The sequence below is a fragment of the Musca autumnalis genome, unplaced genomic scaffold (genome assembly GCF_047663935.1).
Source record: "Musca autumnalis isolate F117 unplaced genomic scaffold, ASM4766393v1 scaffold_1, whole genome shotgun sequence".
Classification (NCBI taxonomy): Eukaryota; Metazoa; Arthropoda; class Insecta; order Diptera; family Muscidae; genus Musca; species Musca autumnalis.
In genome coordinates this window covers 327,604,470-327,628,891 of record NW_027411644.1, presented here as the reverse complement: position 1 = coordinate 327,628,891, position 24,422 = coordinate 327,604,470, and the positions used below count along the sequence as shown (strand labels likewise).

Here is a 24,422-nt window from a genome sequence, read left to right as displayed (position 1 = left end):
TTCACACCTTATCTATTACACCATGCCATATATTAAATAGTTCAAAACGTGACAATCCGAACTATGTTATAGTTAACTGAAATTTTATGGTTATAATATCATTTGTTCTGGACGTGATATTTATTTAAATATACAAATGGAGAAATGTGCTACAGCTTAAAATGTGTTTATAAAATTTATTGATCGTATATCAAGTAACAGCTGGTTGATACAACCTCAAAAGGCTCAGTTAAAGCATGTTTAGGCTAAACACTTATATGATGATTAAGTTCATTATCTCGATTTATTTGACATATATTGTATGAAAATGACAACTTAAATCCACTGGATTTGCTAAAAAAAAGCCTAGTCTAAACCAGCCTTTAGGTAAACCTCAGTTTAAATAACTTCGAGCTCTGCAGTATCGAATAAAGGAGAACATTAAACATTAAAAAAACACAATTTATTCAAAGAGTAACACATCTCAAAAAATACAGTGCCGAGAAACCCCCATTTTAAGGTGGTGATTGAAATTTGACTTAACAACTTAAAAATATTATAATCAGGGCAATCATGATTAAAAATTCCTTGCGGAATTTGTTCCCTTTCCTCAATTTCACAATTTTTTATTTCCATATTTATGTCCAAAAAGTGAATATTTTTGTCGATTCGGCAAGAATATTGCATAATTAAGTGATTCTAGTAGTTTTGAACGTTTTAAACTATTGATTTTTAAAGAATTTCACTTTTTAAAATTATTTTCCGTGCGGAAAAATCTGAGGGAAATATTCATGATTACCCTGAATATATATGTATATGTAATTGTTCCACAAACATCCCATACGGTACAAGGGAGACTTCTCTCATATCAATGAGTGCACCCCGAGTCATATTAGCTCAATAATATGGGACCTACTGTTTATCGCCGAGTCCAAACGGCGTGTCTGAAGGCATCACTTGTAGAGAAGTTTTACATGGCTATGATACTCAGGAAATGACGCCAACATTACTGGGGGGTATCTTTGCCACCGTTGAAAATTTGATGTTGCCTGGCCGGGGAATCGAACCCATGACCTTTAGTGTGCACCACGGTGGCACCCAAAAAGATTATTACACAAAAATAACTCAAAAAACTTTTGTGTTGAATTATGCGAAACTCGTAGTAAATGAGCTGTAACTCGTCGAGTTTTAGAGATATCGTCATGAAAATTTGATACGAGATAATAGAGAAGTCGTAAAAAAATTTAAATTGCTCAGAAACTCAGAAAATGCATTTTTTGAGTTATGTCACTCTTTGAGTAAATGAGTGATATGGTATTTTAAAATGTGCGTTTTTAGTTCTATGGAAATTCCAATACACCTAAAATTCATGACGTTTGTTCGATATGAATGTACTTGACACCAAACATTTGAAAAATGCGGGTAATTATTGTATTAAAAAATTCCCCCTGTTCTAAACAAAAAAGAAGAAGAAAAATTTAGCAAGTACTTTTCATTGGTTATTCGTTTAAATCAAAAATGGGAATAAGAATAAACCCAGCCTATTGTTTCACAAAAATTCGTACACTGTAACCACTTTACTTTTTTGCTACGAAGAACGATTAACGATCCTATTCTCTCCAAGAGAACTGAGCAAAAAAAAAAAAATAAGTCTCCCCAATGTTTTAACGATTAATTTTAGTAGCCAGGGTGGTGTCATCTCCAATGAAAAAAATATTCTTTAAAACCAGCTTCGACAATCATTCTCCAAGTGTAAGCAACAGAGAATAGACGCGCGTACGCGAATACAGTTTTTTCGATCTCATTCACACAATACGAGTGAAAAACTTGTCGTGCTAATAAACAGCAACAACAACAACCGCATAAGTAAATAAACAATTTTTTTATCAAATCATTAAGGTATTTAGTTAGCGGTAATTTTAAATATTAAAAAAAATGACATAAAATCATATTCCACAATCGTAGCCGGAATTTTAAGTGCGAAAGTTAATCATCAAGGAAATAAGAAAGATTTCCAAAAAGCAATCCAAGGACTTTGTTTTAAGTGAAAACCATGTAAAGAAAAGAAAAAAGAAATTTTACCATAAAACTCACGCTTTTGGAATATAGCTTTCGAAACTAAAAAAAAACAGTTTATCAAATTAAAATTATGCACATACATTAACATTGTTTGTGGGATATGAGAGTTAATATGTGAATATGTTAAAAACAACTTGTTAATAGTGTCAATATATTGTGAAGTCGATGTTTTGTCAAAACAATATTAAAATAAAGATGTTCTGAAGTTCAGTGAAATCTACTCTTTGAGTGGAAAAGGAAATATTATTAAACAAATAAGTAACGGAACAGATGTTTTATCTAGAATAATTAATTAATAAATATCGAAGTGGAAATATCAGGAAAATGTGTAAATACAATAGTTGTTTCCCGTTTTGTATGAAAATATTTAAAATATGTCATATTAAAAAGAAAAGAAAGGAACAATGTCGCGCGTGGATTTTTTATTTTTATACATTACAAACTGCTGGTTATATAATCCAAAAATTAGTATAAAATTTTAATACATATCGACACCTCCAAATAATAGTATGCTAAGTCTAAAAAGTGAGTTTTGCAGGAGAAGCTCTCAAAGTTTGGAAATTTTTTTGAACTTCAGTACTATGCTAAGTCAATATTTGTTTATAACTTCTGTTCGGATTGACCGATCATTACCAAAATTTGACAGAATTTAAGTTAAAGGACGTTAAATATAAAAATGTAAAGAACTTGAAAACATGCTAAGTGGACATAGCATACTATTGTTTGGAGGCGTCGATAGAGAGGCTGTTGATAACATGTGCACATATTTTGATACAAATGGAAAATAAGTAAGGAAAGGATGTTCGACACCTCTAAATAATAGTTTGCTAATTCTGAAAAGCGAGTTTTGCAGGACAAGCTCCTAAAGCTTGGAAATTTTTTTGAACTTCAGTACTATGCTAAGTCAATATTTGTTTATAACTTCTGTTCGGATTGTCCGATCATTACCAAAATTTGACAGAATTTAAGTTAAAGGACGTTAAATATAAAAATGTAAAGAACTTGAAAACATGCTAAGTCGACATAGCATACTATTGTTTGGAGGCGTCGATATATTGGTCGAAGAAAAAACCATGAGAGAGGCTGTTGATAACATGTGCACATATTTTGATACAAATGGAAAATAAGTAAGGAAAGGATCAGTGTCGGGCTGGGCTGGGCCGACTATATAAGACCCTACACCATTATCATTTTAATATAATTTGACGAAATTGTTTCTAGACCAAATTTGGTCACATTTTCCAAATTTCATCAAAATATCTGTCCAATTTTTTTAGACAAATGCCGTCAGACATTTCAAATTTCATCAACTTTAGTCCACCAACACATAGCGTGATCGGGGGAAAATAAAGGGTGATCCATTTAGAGGTTCCTACTTTCTTTAAAGAAAAAAAAAACACAGAAAAATCAGATTGAATGCGGAATGTTTATTATCATTTGAATGAACATTCGATGGCATTTATTTTTTGCAGATTATTTCTAACAAATATTGGCCGAGGCTACGTCTAAGACGGTCCGTCCGTAGAGTCCAATTTTCGCTGAATTATTCGAACACTTCTACTGATAACTGACGAATGACACGCGTGATGAGTTCCGCCAAGGCATGAATCGAAGTGGGGTTGTCCGTATAGTCCTTGGTCACGCTAGAGTGTTTCATTAAAACAATTTCATGAAAACAAGGGTCCCTAGGTCGAGTTTCACAGTAGAGTGATATCATAAAGTTGCTGTAGTGGGGAACTCCATCTATAAATACTTAAAAGTTTGAATGAAACCACTCTAGTGTGACCTCCGACATACGCTTTAGAATTTACATAACCACACAGGAAATAGTCTAACGGAGTGATATGGGACGATCTGGGTGGCCAATCGACTGGTCCAAAATCTGCTCACCAAAGTGTTCTTTCACTAAATCCATTGATTGATGCGATGTGTGGGAAGTGGCGCCGTTTTGTTGAAACCAAATGTCGCCGAGATTACAAGCTTCAATTTCAGACATCAAATAGTCGCGATAACGGTCGCCATTGACGAGGAAGTCCTAACCGGCATAATTTTGAAGAAATAGGGTCCGACGATTCCACCGACCCACAAACCGTTATTTTTTCTGGATGGAGTGACAGCTCTTGAATCTCTTTTAGTTGCTCTTCTTCAAAAATGTGGCAATTTTGCTTCCAGTGTAAAACAGTACTAAACAAAAATAACATGAACACGTGACACGATTCGCGCTTGATCTGTCAACAAAAGGCTGTTGAAAAAGTACCTCTTGTTGGATCACCCATTATATATGGGAGCTATATCCAAATCTGAACTGATTTCAATATAATTTGGCAAACTTTTTTTTACACCAATTCCGTCAAAAATTTCATATTTCATCAACTTTTGACACAAATAGAGTGATTGGTGCACTAAATACCTAAATCGGGCGAAAATATTTATGGAAACTATATTCAAATCTGAAGAGATTTTCACCAAACCAACCTTCCCCACTTATCATGCGAATCGGACAATAAATGCGACGTGTACTTTGTTTAAAAAATACATGGACAGGCAGACGGACATGCGTAAATCGACTCAGAAAGGGATTCTATGTATATCCCTATTAGGAACTAGGGGTCTATATTGTTTCCTTTTGCATGTTACAAACTAATGCACAAAGACATAATAGCCCTTGCCACAGTATTGTGTAGAGTATAAATGGTACCGTCGATAAGTGTTCCATTTTTATATATTCAGCATGTATGCTAACGAGGGTATATAGACTTTCATACGGACAAAATGTGCCTCATCGAAATAATGGTTTTAGACCCCAAGTATGTTTGGACGATTTAGCTATGTCCGTCTGTTAGCGCACGATAACTCTCGAACGGATTAACCAATTTGGTCCAAATTTTGGCTTTCGTGATATGCTGTCCAAACATAGTTTAAGTTCGAAACGGGCCTATCGGCCCACTCCCTCGGGTACCTCCCCCAAAAAAAATTGTAAACATTGTGCGCACGATTACTCTCGATGGAACTAACCGATTTTGTCCATACTTTGCACATCGTAATATTTCTACCAGACATAGATAAAGTTCGTATATGGACTATATCGGTTCACTCCTTCGTTTACCTCCCACACAAAATTTCGGAAAAGTGCAGTTTAAGACCTCCTCCCAAATCCTTTTGATGATTTTGTAAAAACGTGTATTCGTTTCCCCAATTACGACGGTGCAAGATTTTTCGTGGGCAAGTCTATACTTCCTCAGAAAATGGCTTGAAAGCTGTAAAAACCCGCTATGGCACCATGTATTTACTCTCGAACCAATTCGATCCAAAATATGACAATCGTAATTTTTTGCCCTAAGTTAAATCAAGTACTAAGATGCGCCTTATAGGTTCACTCTTTTGGGTACCTCCCCTACAAAAGTTCAACGCTTTTCCCTAAAATGGTGAAAGGTAGTAACCGATTTGGTCTACACTTCGGACATCGTAATATTTTAGAATATTGACTATTTACAGTGGCTCCACCGAAAGTCGTACACCTTATGATTTTTTTCTCTTTCCTATTATATTTCAAATTCTACGAATAGGATCGAAGTACATAACTTAACATTTTTATTGAGTATTTGACACTTTATTTTACCACAGTCATCAAATTTCAATATGGTTTGTATTTGTGCAAATAATAGAAATATTCAAAATAGTGGCAGTTTTTAGCACCAAAGCGAAACTCGAACACCTGTAATTTGTTAGGCAACTTCGGCTCCAACTGCTGCCAACTTCAGTTTGTGCTGTTAATTGACTACGGAGGGTTTTAAATTAATCTGTGCCCACGTGGTGAACGAAGTGTGATTTATTACAAAGAAAGTATAACAACCTTTAGAAATGGCGAGGCACAAAAACAAACAAGTCTTGCCATACGATTATTAGTAATTGAACATGACAAAAATAAAAAATCACTTCGCGAGATATCTGAAAGGGTAAATCTAAGTGGATCAACTGTTCAGTATACAATAAAGCGGTATAAAAGTGATAAACGCATTGAAAATAAGAAAAAAGGCAAACAACAAAATTTGTTCAGTCAGTGATGAGCAATATATCATACGACTGGCCAAAAAAGAACCCTTTCATTCATTCATTCGCTCAAACTATCAGAAATATATTGCATAAAGCTGATTTGCATGGAAGAAGAGCAAGAAAAAACCGTACATTAGTAAGCGGAATCAAATGGCTAGGTTGCGATTCGCTAGAGAGAACATAACCAAAGATTTTCATTTTGGACAAATCTGCTATTTACAGATGAAAGTAAATTTAATCTGTTTGGTTCTGATGGTAAATCATATGTATGGAGAAAACCAAATGAAGAGCTCCTTGCAAAACACCTTAAACCAACAGTCAAACATGGTGGAGGGTCCATTATGGTGTAGGGCTCGTTTTCCGCATCTGGAAGGGGTGTTTTGCACTTTATTGAAGGGCTTATGAACCAAGCAGTCTATCTCGACAATTTAAAAGAGGCTTTACCAATTTGTAGAGAAAAGTTGGGTCTAGAAGAAAATCTGCATTTTTATCAGGACAACGACCCCAAGCATAAAGCTCGCAGTGTACAGTCATGGCTATCACAAAATTGTCATTGATACGCCAGCCCAGAGCCCCGACATTAACCCAATTGAAAACTTGTGGGACTATCTCGACGAAAAAATTCGGCGGCACGAAATAACCACCAAGCTGAGTTTAAAGAGGGTCCAAGCTTCTGCGAAAAACTTGTTAGAAGCATGCCAAAGAGGTTGCAGATGGTGATTAAAAACAAAGGGATGCATACCAAATATTAATGTTACTAAAAAATTCAGAATACGTATAGTGTACGACTTTCGCTTTGCCATTAGAATGTATAGGTTTTTATAATTAATATTTTTTAAAACATTAAAATGAAGTAAAAAGTTTAATTTTTTTTATTTTTTTAAATAACAACAAAATGGACTAATAAAATGCAAAAAACGTTATGCCTATTATTTTTATTTACGGTGATATGGGACATTTTTTTAAAAAGATGTGTGCTGTTCGACTTTCCTTTGGAGCCACTGTATGTATATCAACTCCTTCGGATATCTCCCACACCAAGTTTCGGAAAAGTGCAGGTTAGGACCTTATCTCGAATCGTTTTGTTTTTTCTTGCAACAAGTTTTTTCAGTGACAAGTCCATACTTCTTGAGAAAATGACCCGAAAACTGTAAAAAAAAACCCTACGGCCAGCATGTGTTGTGGCTGGTGCGCACGACAACTCCAGAACCGAATACTGCGTTGGTCCACACGTTGCATATCGTAATATTTCTTCGAATATTAAATAAAATTCGAAGATGGTGCTTATAGGTCCACTACTTCCGGTACCTCCCCCACAAAAGTTCGAAAATATTCGCTAAAATGATAAGCGCAATATCGCATAAACGGAGCAACCGGTTTGATGCAAACTTTGGATCTCGACTTATTTTGTCCAAACATAGTTTATGTTCAAAAGTGAGTTCTATCGGTCCATTGCTTTGGGTACCAGCCACACAAGTTATCAATATTTTTGTTAAAGCGCGGTTAAGGGTCTGTGCGAGAATCCTTTGGAATTTTTACCGAAGGTACTTCTAGTAGCCTTGTATACAGCGATATGATGTTTTTCGTGGGCAAGTCCATGTTTCCTGATATAATGGTCCTTTCGAGAGGAATGACTCCCAATATAAGACAAGCTTCCAAAATTGATTATGTCGGTCAAATCCTCTGGGTACCTCTCCCGCAAAATATTTCAGATTTTATCCTAATCCATATCATTGTCGGCAAGTTCATACGCCCATCCTTCCTTTTTTTGGAAAAAAATGTTTCAGTTCACACAGGCTGAGGGTATACCTCTTTCGGCAACGGGCTGTCAATATAATTTTTACTAACAATTGTCCAACATAAAAAGTTTCAGAATTCTAGATTTTACTGATCACAGATAACTTAACGATTCTACATATTTGGTTTTCTTAAATATCCTTCATTCAAGATGTCAATATTTTAGCTTCACCCGTTGTGTGTGGCTGCTGATGAGTCAATATATCAGTCAACCACCTAGTTTTTTATATATGCAGATAATAAAGAAATTTTATTTTTTTGGGGTAGTTATTCGAAAATAATTCATTATTCATGTTTGTTTTGTCATTAAGTGAATGAAATAAATACTCCTGACTCATGACTAGACATGATTGTGACGCATTTAGGAATCACAGACGTCACTGATTTAAAGAGGGAATTTACTTTGATATATAAATCTGACATCAAGACGAAATATCTGATCCGACAGAAGAGAGAAATATTTTTTAGAATTATATAATTTTATTTTAATTAGGACTACATCAAGGGCGTAGTCCAAAATGCATCTCGAAACCATTGCGGGGCGGGGGCCCATAGGACAAAATTTGACGTTTTGTGAGTAAAATATAAAATAAATGTGGCCCCCGACACCTCCTGGCTACATGGAATTTTAGCTGCAAAAATTATCCTCAAACAGACTTCATCTTCAAATTTGAGATTGGAAAATGTTTGGACCAGTGCCGACCAAGAAGAGAGCAGCCAAAACTGTGAATCAGGGGTGAGCACGCCTGTGTGCTAGCACACAGACAAATTGTAAAAACGTACTCTTAGTTTTTTGTGAACCATAAACAATTTAAAATTTATGCAATTTTTTATTTATATTTTTTAATAATTCACATTGTGGACGTTTTTAGACAACATTAATGTTTAAAAAATTTTGAAAAAAATTTTGTACTCTGTTTGATAAAATTACGTCGCGTTTGGGAGATAATTGGATGTCTTTGGACTTACGACCTTTTCTTTGTACAGTTTTGTATTTTTGTAGGGACTTACGACCTTTTCCTACAATTTACGGACGTTTTTAAAATAAAATATTTATACTTTACAAAACAATGTGGAAAGGGTATTATAAGCGTGTTTTGTCCAATATTCGTGTAACATCGCGAAGTATTCGTCGTAGACGAGATAAAGCGATCTAGCTATGTGTGTCCGTCATCCATTAACAATTGTAATAAAACTCCAGGCCTCAATTTTGGACCGATCGTCACGAAATTTTGTGGAGAGGTCGAGTTCCGACCAGAAGTAACCCCATTAGATGTTGGTTATGATCGATAGGTGTGAAATGGATCAAACCCACAATTTCCGGTATTATGAAGGTGTGGCCTCAATATTCCTCCGAAATGGCTAAAATTTGGTATATATTCTTCGTTTCAGGTATAAAAGGTATTTCTCCCATAAATTTGTCTATATAGATCCACGCCTTCATATAGCCCCATAGAACGGTGCCTCCCAAATTTCGGTATTTTGAAGGTTAGCCACATTGTTTTACCGAAATTGCTGACATTTGGTATTTAGTCTACTTCATAAACAAAAGGAAACAAATTGAAGTAAAATTCAATACAACTCATGGTGGAGGCCTGGCTGAATTTAACGACGTTCTTACTTGTTATTGATATTCACTTGCATATCCCAACTAATTTGCGATGTAAAAAAAATTTAATTGACATAAGAAAAGGTAACATAAACTGTATCAAGGGCCAGCAACGTGGACCGGTTCGGCTAATATTTAATATAAATCATGACACGTTGTACTTACGTCCTTGTATTTTTGCCTTACGACCTTTTCCTTCAATTAAATTTCATGATTAATTCCGATAATGTACGTGGTTTCTTAGCTACATTGCAATCCCAAATAGTGTCCTTTTTTGTCTTCCCAAGTATTTCTGCCCCAACTCACTGCATCTTTTGTTTTTGTCTGTAAACCATGTACAATCTTCAGCATGTAATGTCTTCCTGCGTTTAGGAAGTTTATCATCAGAGCTTTCAGAATCACCGTGAAAACCATAGGGAACTAGACCTATGACACCATAGTCTAATTCCATTCCAAATTCATACTGCTCTTTGTTAGCAAAAACCATGATGACTTCTTAGTTTAATAACATTTCAATCAATTATTATTTTAGAATCATTTAATAATATAAACATTGCACTTACCCGTCCGTTAGAAGGTATTACTTTATTGAATTCGGAATACAAACTAATCTCGTTATGTTAATAAATGTCCCTAGAGAAACCACAAATGACCAGTTGATAAAGTTAAGTAATTGTTTTACAAAATTTTTAATATATGAGGTATTTGAACACATACAGCACCCAATTTGTAAAAATGAAAAGGCCAGAAGTCCATCTTTCATATTCAGTTCGCTTATAGGGGAAAATAGATTTCAAATGTCAATTTTCGTTGCAATATAGAAATTATCACATTTGTGTTCAAAAGTTTGGTCCACAGGCTCCGCCAAATAACATCCGATTATCATCCAAAGGTGTAGGCTAGTTCTTTACATTGTACCCCAACCATGGATGACGTTAAACATTATATCTGAACTACATTAGCTGTAGTATTCTTTTAAAGTATACATTTTCCTGTAGACTTAAGGGCTTTTCGTACTCAAATTTGTACGTTTTGTGGACTTACGACCTTTTCCGACAAGGGCAAATCATATAAAAAACGCGACATACTACCATCTTCTTTGTAGCATACGATGTGTTTTGACTTGTACTATCATCCTGTAACAAAACCGCGATTTCCAAAAAAAGTGGACTTACGACCTTTTCCCACGGAGCAGACGATTGGCAATTTATGACAGTGTGTTAGTAAGTTTGTATGCACGCAAGCTACAAAACAAAAACAAATGAAAAAATGTGCTCCCTTTCGTACGCTCTTTCTTTGCGTTCGGGTCGTGTGCGTGTGAATTGCCGAAAAAGTTCGTAACCAGCGACAATGGTATGTTCGGAACTGGTTTGGACCAACTCGAATACTCCGTTGTTGTCGTACTCACCAACTTGTTAACTTGCAGTGTCAGCTTCCCGAGTCTTGGTCACTGGGGTTGGATCAAAATATTCGAGTTTATTGTTATCTTCAAGTGAGTTGAATGTTTTTGAAATAATTTCGCTATAAAGAAAATGTCATCCGCGCACTTGGTTAGTAACATCGGTTTCGTCGTCAATTTTTTCATCGTAGTGTACAATGATTCAACAATAATAATTCATTACTACATTCGCAATTATCGGTGACGTTGATTTGCTAGTACTCCAACACCTTGTCACCAGAAACGAAATATGTAGAATCTTGAAATTAAATGTGTCAATATTTTATGAATAATTCCCTGGGTATTTTTATATTGTCTTAAATTACCTTCCATTTATCATTTATTGTATTTATTGCTAAATGAATTGGGGAATAATAGCTTTGTTCCTTTACTTTTTTAATGGTAAGAGTGGTAAAAGAGAAAAGTGTCAAAATTGCTCGAAATTGCTCTCTCATGAACATTTTTACCAGAACGTTTTTACCAGCAATGTCAAAAAGAAACATAAAAATCAATTTTCGTCTTTTATTTCACAGTTTTTAATTTAGTTTTGTCAGCGTTCGACTTTGTCTTCTGTTTTTCATCCATTTCTTCTTCATGGTGAAATAATCGTCAAACAAAAGTCGAAAAATCAGTTCTGCCATTTTTTACCTGCAGAAATTTTGCTGGTAGCCTGTGGTAGAAGAGAAAGCCATATTCGCTCTCTCTCCTCTCTCACTCTCTTAAAAAATTGCTTCCAGTTTTGCCACTTTTCGGGGTTAAGGAACGCTTTGCAGGTTAAAAATGGTAACAAATGGTAAAAATGGTAACCTCAGGTAAGTAAAGGAACACAGCTAACGTTATTACATCCGAAGGTAATACAAATTCATCCTCGTTTGTCATTGCATTGCCAATTTGTTTTGAGATCCACTGAATCTTTAGTATTGTATATTGAGTCCTTTGGAAAGTGTTTTAAAATGTTTACAATATTTTTGGATAGTCCGCATACAGTAGAATTTATGCAGAAATAGTACTTGGGAAAATTGTAAATCATTTCATATTTTTTACCGTTTATTATTATTTTATTAAATATTATTTATATAATTAGTATTTTATAATACCAGTGAAGTAATTACAAAATATTTGAGCAATCTATATAACAGTACAATTGTGTGTATTTTGTTGTTTTTTCTTCTTATTGAAATTAAACGAGTTGTTTGAAGATGTCAATCGATGATAACGCATTTTATTACTAATTGAATTCAATTCCAAAACAAAAAATTATTTTATACGACCACATAATAATTAGCTGAATTATAAATACTAGACAGACTTCGTTAACAATGATACAGATAAAACAAAATATTCTTTTACGAAAAAAAATATATGAAATACTTATTATGACATTCAGGCACAAAACAGATTAAATAAATAAACGTGAGATCAACAAATACATTGACGTGTTTGTCTTAGAATTTGTTTATTTGTTATCTCCTCTGTGAATTACCCAACACGTCATGACCTACATGAAAATAAAAATGGGGCTATGCTAACAAAATATTCTCAATAGAATCATAATACTAGTATGTCATAAATGTCAATAACGGAAGACATCAGAATATAAGAGTAAACTCGCAACATATTAGGTGTTATCATGAACGGCAATTACCCGTGAATTTTTTCACTTTCTCCCTTAAGTTGCAACGGCGGAAACACAAAACTCACGGGGAAATTTCATTCATGATAACACCCATTAAGTTTCTGCTATACATATGTACATATGTAAATAGACGTTGTCTAGGTATCTAGGTACAAAAAACATGGTAGGTATGTATTACTGTAATAATATCATATGTTTGATGTAATAATATATGATTTAACAAGTGAGCAAAGGCTATAGTCGGGATGGGGCCGACCATGTGATACCCTACACCACTACCCCTTTGCATAAGCTTTTCACTGCTAAACATTTCTTCTAGGGAATATAATCCGACTACCACCAAAAATAATATGCCTCTTTCTCTCTGGGACCCCCATAAGCAACCAAAATTTCGAGACCATCCGATCAAAATTACGACCTGTAGCTTGATTGCAAAAAATGGAAGAATTCGATGCATTATCGACTATTGTGGTATCTCCCTTGTTTGACCACCTTCGCCAACCTGCTTTACACCAATGTAAAGGTAAAATATTTTCTTCTTCCATTTACAGGCTTTGCCGTTGGAATACCACTACTAGAAGCCGATATACTCACAAGGAACAAAACTTTGAATTTGTCTCCAAATGAGTTTTTCCCCATTCCGACCCCTAAATATTATCCGACTATCACCAAAATCAATATTACTGAATTTTGCAATATCTCGGTTTGCTCACTTACGCCAACATACTTTGCATCAATATAAACGAGATCTTTTCTTCTTCCATTGACGGGTATTCCTGTTGGAATACTCCAACCAGAAGCGGAGATATTCGCATAAGAAAAAAACGTTGACTTTCCTCCACATAAGCTTTTCGCTTATTCCGACTCCTGAATATTATCCGACCATCACCACACTAAATAGGCTTCTTCCTCTGTGGGACCCTCATCCACTCCCAAGAAATTCGTGACGATCCGATCAAAATTGCGACATGTAGCGTGACTACAAGCAAATCATAAAATGGGATGCATTACCGACTATTGCGATATCTCTGCTATTTGACCACCTACGACAACCTACTTTACATCGTTGTAAAGGTGATATTTTCTACTTTCCTTGCTAGGTTTTGCTTTAGGTATACCTCTAAAAGAAACAGAGATATTGGCTTTGAAATAAAACGTTGACCTTTCTCCAAATAAGTGTTTTGCCCATTCCGACCCCTGAATATTACCCGACTATCATCAAAATCAATAGGCTTCTTTCTCATTGGGACCCCCATTAACCCCCAAAATTTCGTGACGATCCGATCAAAATTGCAACCCGTAGCGTGATTACAAAAAAATCGGAAAATGGGATGCATTATCGACTATTGCCATATCTCTGCTATTTGACCACCTACGACAACCTACTTTACATCGTTGTAAAGGTGATATTTTGTAGTTTCTTTGCCTAGTTTTGGTTTTGATATACCTCTTAAAGAAACAGAGATATTGGCTTTGAAATAAAATGTTGACGTTTCTCCAAATAAGTGTTTGCCCATTCCGACCCCTAAATATTATCCGACCATCACCAAAATCAATAGGCTTCTTCATCTGTGAGACCCCCATTAACCCTCAAATTTTCGTGACGATCCGATCAAAACTGCGACCTGTAGCGTGATTTCAAAAAAATAGAAAAATGGGATATATTACCGACTATTGCGATATCTCCGTCATTTGGTTACCTACGCCGACCTAGTTTGCATCATTGTAAAGACGGGATCTTCTACTTTCATAGCCAGGCTTTGCTTTTGGAAATTTTACAACTGAAGCTGTGATATTCGTCAATATAATTAAAATCGCAAAAATGAAAATTGGGGTTTTATTTGTTACTATTGTGATATCTTCGTTGTTTGGTCACCTACGAGCACCTACTTTACATCATTAGAAAGGTGATATTTTCTACTTTAATTGTCAGGTTTTGCTTTTGGTATACCCTATATAGAAGCTGAGATATTCGCTTTAGAAAAAAACGTTGTATTTTTATCCACCTAAGTTTTTTGCCCTTTCCGACCCCTAAATATTATCCGACCATCACCAAAATCAATAGGCTTCTTCCCCTCCGGGACCACCATCAACATCCAAAATTTCGTGACGATCCGATCAAAATTGCGACCTGTAGCGTGATTACAAGGTTTAGATGGACAGACGGACAGACGGACGGACGGACGGACGGACGGACTGACGGACGGACACACATAGCCAGATCGACTCAGCTCGTCGAGACATTCATTTTGGTATATAAGTATGGGTCTACGACCACTATTTCGATGCGTTACAAACTTTTTGGCCAAAACCAACTTATAATACCCTCCCCACATAGTGGTGTAGGGTATAAACATCGCATTATTGTGTGATACCCCTCAGTAATGTTGGCGACATTTTCTGAATATTTCAGCCCTGTACAACTTCTCTACAAGTGGTGTCTTAGACCATATGTCATATGTGTTCACGCACGACACGGTGGTGCCGAAGTTTTTCGGCAAATTCACGCACACGACCCGGATGCAAAGAAAGAGCGTACAAAAGGAAGCAAATGGTTAGATTTATTATTATTTTGAAGCAAAATTACTAAAACACTGTCATAAGTTGTTAATTTTTTTAATATATTCACATTTTGGTCTGTTCTCTTCTTGGTCACCCATGTCTTAGACACGCCGTTCGGACTCGGCGATAAACAGTAGGTCCCACATCATTGAGCTAATATGAATCGGGGTGAACTCATTGATATGAGAGAAGTCTCCCCTGTCCCGCCTGGGATGTGTGTGGAACAATTATATATATTACACTATGCAACACTGAAAATGCAAACAACTTCTAATATGGATTTTTTGAAAGAACATATTTAGACTACAAAACCCCTAGTTGGGTTTTGTCCTGTCAGATCCAGTTCGGATTTTATGGCCTCATCTAAACCAGGCTAAATCTACACTTTTTTGCATTTATCAGGCCTTTATCTCAGAAACGAATAGGAATTTGGCCTTGCAATATTGTAGCCCTAAACTAGTAGAACTTATCTTTTGAAGAAACCACATAAGAAAAACTCCATCTAGGGCATCAAAATCTATAAAATATAGAAAATTTTACATAATTGCTGAAATTCTGGTCAGTATCGGCTAAACTATTGGGAGTTGAACCAAGTAACCCTTTGAAAAAATCTTCCAAATAAAGTTCTCAACAATTCTTTAGAACATTCTGAAACTCTAAAATGCTTACTTCATGTTGTTTCAGCGGTATTTTGCATCATATCTTTTACAACACGTATTTCAAACACAGTTCACACCAACAGTTTATTCTCGCATTTCGGATTTCACTACATTATTGACATTTTTATTAAATCTTCGTTGAAAAATGTACTGAAATCAACGGAATAGAGGCATTTTACAACAATGACATGTTCTGAAGAGTTGTGTATTACATTCCAGGGAATATTTTTCCAAAAGAAAATATTCAGAAAAAATTAACGGTTTTGGAGATACGGTGCGAAATGTATAAAAATTGTGGTATTTTTGCATATATTTTGAAATTTGAGGCAATAAATGTAGTTTTTCGAGTTCATTATTTCTCCATATATTGTATTCTTGTCCTTATCTACAAATTTGCTTCAGAGGTCAGAAGAAGATTCGCATTGGTTTCAGAGATATAGCCCCGAATTTCGTTAAAAACTCAATATTTAACCATGTTTAGATGGGGCCATAAAATCCGAGCTGGATCTGACACAACAAAACCCAACTAGGGTTTCTTGTCGTTTGGGTCTGTACTTTCAAAAAATCCTCAGTTCGAATTGTTTGCACAAGATCACCTTGAAAATGTTGCACAGTGTTATCGTGAAAATTTTAGGGTTTTTCTCACACACAGCTTCAATATTCAATTAATTATTTTATGCAATTTTGTATAATTTAAATTAATTATAGCTTCTTTACATGTGGTGTAGTAAGGCACGTTGTTCTGACTCGGCTATAAAAAGTAGTTCCCATATTATTGAGCTAATATGAATCGATGTACAATTGTCTCTTCAGGGATGTTTGTGAGAACATATGTGTGCCTCTTCGATTTTTGCCGTCGCCTTTACATCTACCAACACATAACAATAAAAGCACATTTATTAAAAAAAAAAAAAAAACAAATCATTTGATTCTGTATATTTTTATTAAGTATTAGGCAAAAATTATAAAACTTACGTTTTCATGTTCCTTCAGTATTCAAACTTTCCATTGCTCTGGATTGTTTTATAAACAAGACATTCTCAACCATTAAATGTATGATTTAAGAGGTCAGTAAACGTTTTCCGCCAGGTTTCGTTATGTAATTAAATTATACTATAAAAATGTCCAAATCTAAATCGTAAAAAATCAAGTTTATTGATCAGAAGTCAGCCAACATTAAATACAATAAATATACATATATTAAATTAATTATTTGATATTCACGTTTGCTTTCTCTACAAAATGAAAAAAGTATATTTTTGTTGTTTGTTTTCGTTTGGCAGCAGAATATAAATATTTGGCCTGTTCCCGTACTTTATAAAGTGGTAAAAGTCGTAAAAGTTGTAAAAGTCGTAAACGATTTTCATATAAATGTTGTGTACGGGAACGCAAAATGTGTAAAAGTGGTAAAAATTGTAAAAACTTTTTAGTTCTGGAACAGAGCTATTGTTTATTTACACCAGCTAAAATCTCTACATTGATGTTTCAAATATTTACAAAAAAACAACGCTTTAGAAAATATTTCCGAAAAGTCTTGTTTTTAAGCATGTGTTCTATTTCATATGAATTATTTTCAAACATAGTACATGTAAAATGGGCTTTATAATATTTTTCTTCTGGTTTCCAGGCTATGTAAATGCACGACAAAACGGCGTAGGAGAGCTTGTAGTAGCAAAATTAATATTAAGCTGTGTTGCTTTGCTTACCTGAGGTTACCATTTGTTACCATTTTTAAGCTGCAAAACGTTCCTTAACCCCGAAAAGTGGCAAAACTGGAAGCAATTTTTAAGAGAGTGAGAGAGGAGAGAGAGCGAAAATGGCTTTCTCTTCTACCACAGGCTACCAGTCAAATTTCTACAGGTAAAGAATGGCAGAATTGATTTTTCGACTTTTGTTTGACGATTATTTCACAATGAAGAAGAAAATGGACGAAAAACAGAAGAAAAAGTCAAACGCTGACAAAACTAAATTAAAAACTGTGAAATAAAAGACGAAAATTTATTTTTTTATTTTTCTTTTTTACATTGCTGCCAGATCTACCATTTTTCCGTTCCTTTACTTTTCTGGTAAAAATGTTCATGAGAGAGCAATTTTGACACTTTTCTCTTTTACCACTCTTACCATTAAAAAGTAAAGGAACAAAACATTAAAAAACACAATAATTTGATAAAGCTTCGTTCCAGAACCAAAAAGTTTTTACACATTTAACACATTTTGCACATTTTTGCCCAAAATGCGTTCGCGTACACCAACAATGTTGCAAAATGCTCACTTCTCTTTGAACAAAAATGGCGCTGAATGGCTGTCTCTTTAGAAACTTTTTACACGACAAATTTGAGCGAGCAAAAATGTGCAACATGTTTGCCGGCTTCCGATTGGCTGACACGCCGACTTTGACATTTGTTTCAGTTTTTTTGACGTTTCTGCCATTTTTCCGTTCCCGTACATTTTGGAAAAATGTGCGTGTTGGACTCATTTTCAACAGATTGCTCTTTTGACACTTTTATCATTAAAAAAGTTCTGGAACGAAGCTTAATTTTGTTTTCAAAAATTCATAATTCCAATTACACAAATACAATTATAACAAATATTGAATTGCTGTTTTAATTGATTCTTCAATTTAAACGCCAGAGTCATTCTGTTCTATCCTATTAAGATATTTTGGGTAACCAAAATTGTATAGAAGAAAAGACGAAACAACAACAAAGAACAACCAGTTTTCGATTAACGACATGATTTTGTATATCATTGCATTTTAATTACGACATAACACATCGTCCATTAACGTGGAGAGGGCAAAAGCGAAGCGAAAGCAAGGCTTCAAAAGGGAAAAAGTTTTTTGTGTAGTAGATAAAACGCCGCTTAATTTAAAAAAATCTAAGGACTAACGAACATAGACGCGATAATAAAAGTAATTATAGCTGCAAAAAACAAAGTCACACAATTCCATATAAGCATTTTACAGAAATTTCACTTTTTCAATTTTTTGGTTGGGTAAACAAGGTATAATAATCTACATGGCATCAGATCAATTCCAATTTGCATATTTCCATAGGAGCAGTACCGAGCTATTTGTATACCCTCAGCATTTATGCTAACGAGGGTATATACACTTTCATACGGGCAAATGTGCCTCATCGAAATAATGGTTTTAGACCCCAAGTATTTTTGGACGAAATGTGTTTCAGACAATTTGGAGTCGATTTAGCAATGTCCGTCTGTCTGTCTGGCTGGGGCGCACGATAACTCTCGAACGGATGAACCGATTTGGTCCAAAATTTGGATTTCGCAATATTTTGTCCAAACTCAGTTTAAGCTCGAAGATAAGCCATATCGGTTCACTCCTTCAGGTACCTCCTCCACAAAAGTTCAAAAATGTTCGGAAAAATTGTGCGCATCATAACTCTCCGATTTGGTCCATACTTTACGCATCCAAATATATCTACCAGATATAGATCAGGTTTGAATATGGACTATATTTGCCCATTCCTTCGGATACCTCCCACACAAAACTTCGTATAAGTTCGCTTTAAGGCCTGCTCTTGACTAACTTTGATTTCTGTTTAAGCAACTTGCAATCGCAGTCTTAATTACAACGGTAAAAGTTTTTTCACTGGCAAGTCCATACTTCTTGGGAAAACAGCCCGACAGTTGTAAAAAACCCCTATGGCACCTTATGTAGTAGCTGGAGAGCACAATAACTCTCGAACTGATAAACCGATTTGGTCCAAAATTTGGCCTTCGTCATATTTTGTTCATACTTAGTTTACCTCCCCCACAAAAGTTCAACATTTGTGTCCAAGTGCAGTTTAGGGTTTGTTCGGAAATCCTTTGCAAATTTATACCGATGATGGTTTTTGTGGTCCTGTTTACAGCCATATATGTTTTCCGTGGGCAAGTCCATGCTTCCTGGCATACTGGTCCAACAGGTGTACGATAACCCACTGAAATGATTAGTGGGCGCGATATCTATCGAAAATATATGACTCTCAAAATAAGATCCACTTCCGTAATGCACTATGCCGGTCCATTCCCTACTCCGCAAAAGTGTTGAACTTTAATCCTAATCCACATTTTTGTCGGCAAGTTCAAATGTCCAAAAAGTGCCACAATATTCTGAAAAGACCCTAAATACATTCGATCTGACCGTAGATGAAAGTTCCAACTCACATAAGCTGAGGGTATATCTCTGTCGGCAAAGCCGACTGATACTTTTTTACTCGTTTAAATATCAAACAAAATATACAGTCTATTTTCCAGGGGGCCATCCCTGAAAATTTCGTAAAATCGGTTCAGTAGTTTTGTAGATGTAAAGTGGCCGTTGTCAAGTCGTTTGGTCCCAAATAAGCACGTAAGGTCGGAGACAGAACCACAATTGTCGATCAAAATAATTTCCAAACTGATTCATTCGTAATTACATTACGAATGTAATTCCCGTATAGGGAAAGTTCCCTGCCCCTCCGAGAATCAACTTAATTTGTAGCATATTTTCACCGGGGGCCATCCATGTAAATTCCCTGACATTTTCAGGAAAATCGGTTCAGTAGTTTTTGTTGAAAAAATTTAAATCGAGAAAAGTGGGGTTGGTAAAATTTTCTTTGCATAGAAACCTAAGTTGGCCTATGACGAACATTAAAAAAAAAAACAAGTGGGCAAAGGCTATAGTCGGGACAGGGCGGACTATGTGACGAACATTAAAAAAAAACAAGTGGGCAAAGGCTATAGTCGGGACAGGGCGGACTATGTGATACCCTACACCACTACCCATGTGCATAAGATTTTCACTGGTAAACATTTCTTTTAGGGAATATTACCTGACTACCACAAAACTCAATATGTTCATTCCTCTCTCTTGGAACCCCATTAGCCCCGATCAAAATTGCGACCATTTTTTTCATTTTTTCTAATCACGCTACAGTTTACAAGAAATGGATAAATTGGATACATTACCGACTATTGTGATATCTCTCTTATCTCAAAATTTCGTGACCGATCTGATCAAAATTGCGATCTGTAGCTTGATTACAAAAAATGTTATTGTTTGACCCCCTACTCGAACCTACCTTGCATCGTTGAATAGGTGTGTTTTTCTACTTTCATAGCCAGGCTTTGCATTTGGAAGGTCCCCAAACAAAACTGAGACATTCGTCATTATAATTGAAATCACAAAAATGAAAACTTGTGTTGGATTAGCGACTATTGCGATATGTCCATTGTTGGACCTTCTACAGTAACCTATTTTACACCGATGCAAATGTGATATTTTCTTCTTTCATTGTCAGGTTTTGCTTTTGGTATACCCCCTATAGAAGCCGAAATATTCGCTTTGGAAAAGCATTGTCTTTTTCTCCAAATAAGTTTGTTGCCCATTCCAATTGTCCGTTCAATAGGCTTCTTCCCCTCAGGGACCCCCATCAACATCCAAAATTTGGTGACGATCCGATCAAAATTGCGACCTGTAGCGTGATTACAAGGTTTAGATGGACAGACGGACCGCCACACATTGCAAGATCGACTCAGCTCGTCGAGACATTCATTTTGGTATATAAGTATGGGTCTACGACCATTATTTCGATGTGTTACAAACTTTTTGGCCAAAACCAACTTATAATACCCTCCCCACATAGTGGTGTAGGGTATAATTATCCAAATCGGTCCAGCCGTTCTCAACTGATGCAATTACCAACGAACGACATGTGTATTTATAAAGATTGTGTTATTTTAAATTTTTTCATATGGTCACACGCTAGGGTTTCAAGTTATTACCAAACCTCTGTTTGTTTAGCAATTTTTTGGGCAATTAAAAAAAAAGTATGAATTAAATATTTTCCCAAGAACGTAAGTTTGGTCGTAACTCGAACGAATTCGTTCGCATAGAATTTTACATAGGGCCTGTTTCTATATGTCAAAAGAAAGTGATTGCGAACGAAAAACACCTAAACATTGGTTTTCATGGCAATATTGACTTTGTGTTTGCTTTAAAACAACTACAAAATTTAAAAATCATACACGAGTATAGTTGTTTTTCTTTCGTTTTCATTTCCGTTCGACATAGTAAAACAGGCAGCAAAACAAGCTGTAAAATGGATCGGAGAGGTTATTACTTTTCAATTGTAACTGCACGTATCGTATTAATTTTTCGGGAACACCAAACTCCGTCATGGGCTGTCGAGACGGCTTTTTCAGACGGTGTCGGGACGGCTTTTTTGCGTTTCAGGGACAGTCTAATGTACAAATAGCTAATAATAGTAGCATTAGAAGTATTATAGAATTAATGCCTCATTCAATTTTAATGATTCATTTATACCCATCATTTCAGATAAATATGACGATATTTGTGTCATTTGTATTGACGTTAATGTTGTTTAACAACATCAGCAGCAGTGTTTGCATGGGCTATAGGCACAAACAGTTGCAAACACCACTGGATAAAAACCTGCAAGTGCCTTATGTGTGGAACATGTTAGAATATAGTTTTCCCAGTGATGCGGATCGAATTGCTGCCATTGCAAATGATAATTATGTACAGAATAATGGTCTACCCATTGATGTGCAGCCGCATTATTCAGGTAAGTAATTCCAATAGATTCAATTTAAAAATATATTAAAATGTTGTTGTTGTTTTTAGCAAATAAACCTGTAAGGACCTTTATAACTATACCCAGATTTCAAACTGGCATCCCGTATACATTGGCAACAGTATCGAATCAAATGGGTGCAAGTGGTCCTATCATTAATCCATATCCTTCCTATAGGGCCCACAACGTTAATGGTGACGATTGCGATCAAATAACATCGGCATTCAGAGTTGCGGTAAGTTGTATTTTGATTTGCAACCAATATCATCATTAACTGAGTCGCTCTGTGCACACATCGATTAACTCCACTTTTGAAAAATCTTAAATTTATGTGTAAAAACCCTTGATATAGTAATCACTTTTTATATTTATAATAACTTTCCTCAATAATAAAGATTAGAATCGTTAATTAGCAAACATACAGAGATTCAATGGCAGCTATATCTTAAATCATCACGTTTATCAACTTTTCGTTTTATGGAGTTAATCGATGCGTGCACTGAGCGGTGCAACTATTGATGATTTTGAAAATAATTGCATTTAATTTAATATCTATATTCAGATTACCGAATGCAATCAAATGTGGGTCATGGATTCAGGAGCGGTGGGTTTGGAAGCACGTTGTGCTCCCCAGTTGTTGCTATTCGATTTGAATACCGACCAACTGATTCATCGCTATAGATTTAATACCACTGTCTATACACCTTCGGCATCATTGCTAGTCACACCTATAGTTGTGGTCAAAGATCCCCCACCCAGAGGCAACTGTCAACGTGCAATGGTGTATGTGGCTGATGTTAATTATCACGGCTTAATTGTTTACGATCACATGGCAAATAGTGCTTGGCGTTCGGAACACAAATTTATGTACCCCGATCCAGATTATGGCACCCATACTGTGGCTGAAGAGTCTTTTACCCTGATGGATGGCATCATCGGCATGACAACGGATAAAAGAAATCTATTCTTCCATCCCATGGCTAGTATTACTGAATACACAGTGCCCCTAAATGTCCTCGATAATGCATCACACTTTACACAAGGCAGTGGTGCCCTGGAATCCTTTAGGGCTTTGGGTAAGCGTAGTAGTGAGTGTGTAGCAACTGCCACAGATAGTTGGGATAATGTGTACTGTGTAACATTTAATCCCATTGAATTGATATCATGGAATACCAGTACTCGTTATCATAACAAGAACTTTAAGAAGATTCCCATTAGCGATGATATTTTGGAATTTGTCAGTGGCATGAAGGTGGTAATTAATAATGAAGGCAAGGAAGAACTCTGGATGATATCGAATCGATTCCAGGTAAGAGAGTATTACACACACTGTAATCAATTTGTTTTTTATTTATTTATTTTTTGTTCGTTTACAGAAAGTAGCTGCTGAAACCCAAAAAACCAACGAAATAAACTTTAGAATATTGGTGTATACCTTGGGTTTTCCCCGCATGCCCAATTCAAATCCAAATGATTTGCACACTAGACTTGTTTTTAGCAATTAAAAATAACCAACACAGCTATATAATTAATGCATTATTATTACTAGTTTTACTAAATTATTATTTTCTTCAAATAAAACCAATATTTCGTAACAATTTATGCAATTGTTTTCTTAGAATTCCAAAAATCCAGAAAAGATTTAATGAGGCTACAGCGGATGAAGTAACACCGAGACGGTAATAATACTCTTTCTTATATATGAGGTTTATATTAAATAGATTTGTTTCTGATGTACCCAAAGTAACAAAAAATAAGACATCCACATTCATCCCTTCTTAATTACACAGCATCACTAGCTGCTTCATTATTCTTCGATGTACAATTAAAACCATATAATTAGTATTGAAAATCCATTCATACAGTCACCCATCTAAAAAGCGCATTTGTTCATTCAATTACCAATGAATTTTGTTGTAAAATCAAAATAAGCCTCTTCACATGACTGAACAATTAAAATTCAATTTACAGTATGGTGGATGCAGTTTCGTTAAGACACGTTAACGCTTTTCAAGCTTCGTACGCCGGACAT

The 24,422-nt window shown here is 35.4% G+C and overlaps 1 protein-coding gene across 3 annotated transcripts; it reads left to right on the top strand.

Annotated features, from left to right (window-relative positions):
* Window positions 1–1,488: 1,488 nt before the first annotated feature.
* yellow-e2 (L-dopachrome tautomerase yellow-e2) lies at window positions 1,489–23,992 on the top strand. 3 transcript variants are annotated; one of them, XM_073962836.1, is made up of 6 exons: window positions 1,726–1,878; window positions 17,440–17,672; window positions 22,132–22,381; window positions 22,441–22,625; window positions 22,953–23,699; window positions 23,767–23,992. In XM_073962836.1, exons 3-6 carry the CDS (start codon window positions 22,138–22,140, stop codon window positions 23,893–23,895), a joined length of 1,305 nt encoding a protein of 434 aa, XP_073818937.1. In that variant the 5' UTR covers window positions 1,726–1,878; window positions 17,440–17,672; window positions 22,132–22,137; the 3' UTR covers window positions 23,896–23,992. The 3 variants fall into 3 exon arrangements, with proteins under 3 accessions (XP_073818935.1, XP_073818936.1, XP_073818937.1); XM_073962834.1 differs by lacking the exon at window positions 17,440–17,672 and having other exon boundaries at window positions 1,489–1,845; XM_073962835.1 differs by lacking the exon at window positions 17,440–17,672 and having other exon boundaries at window positions 1,541–1,878.
* The last annotated feature ends 430 nt before the right edge of the window (window positions 23,993–24,422 follow it).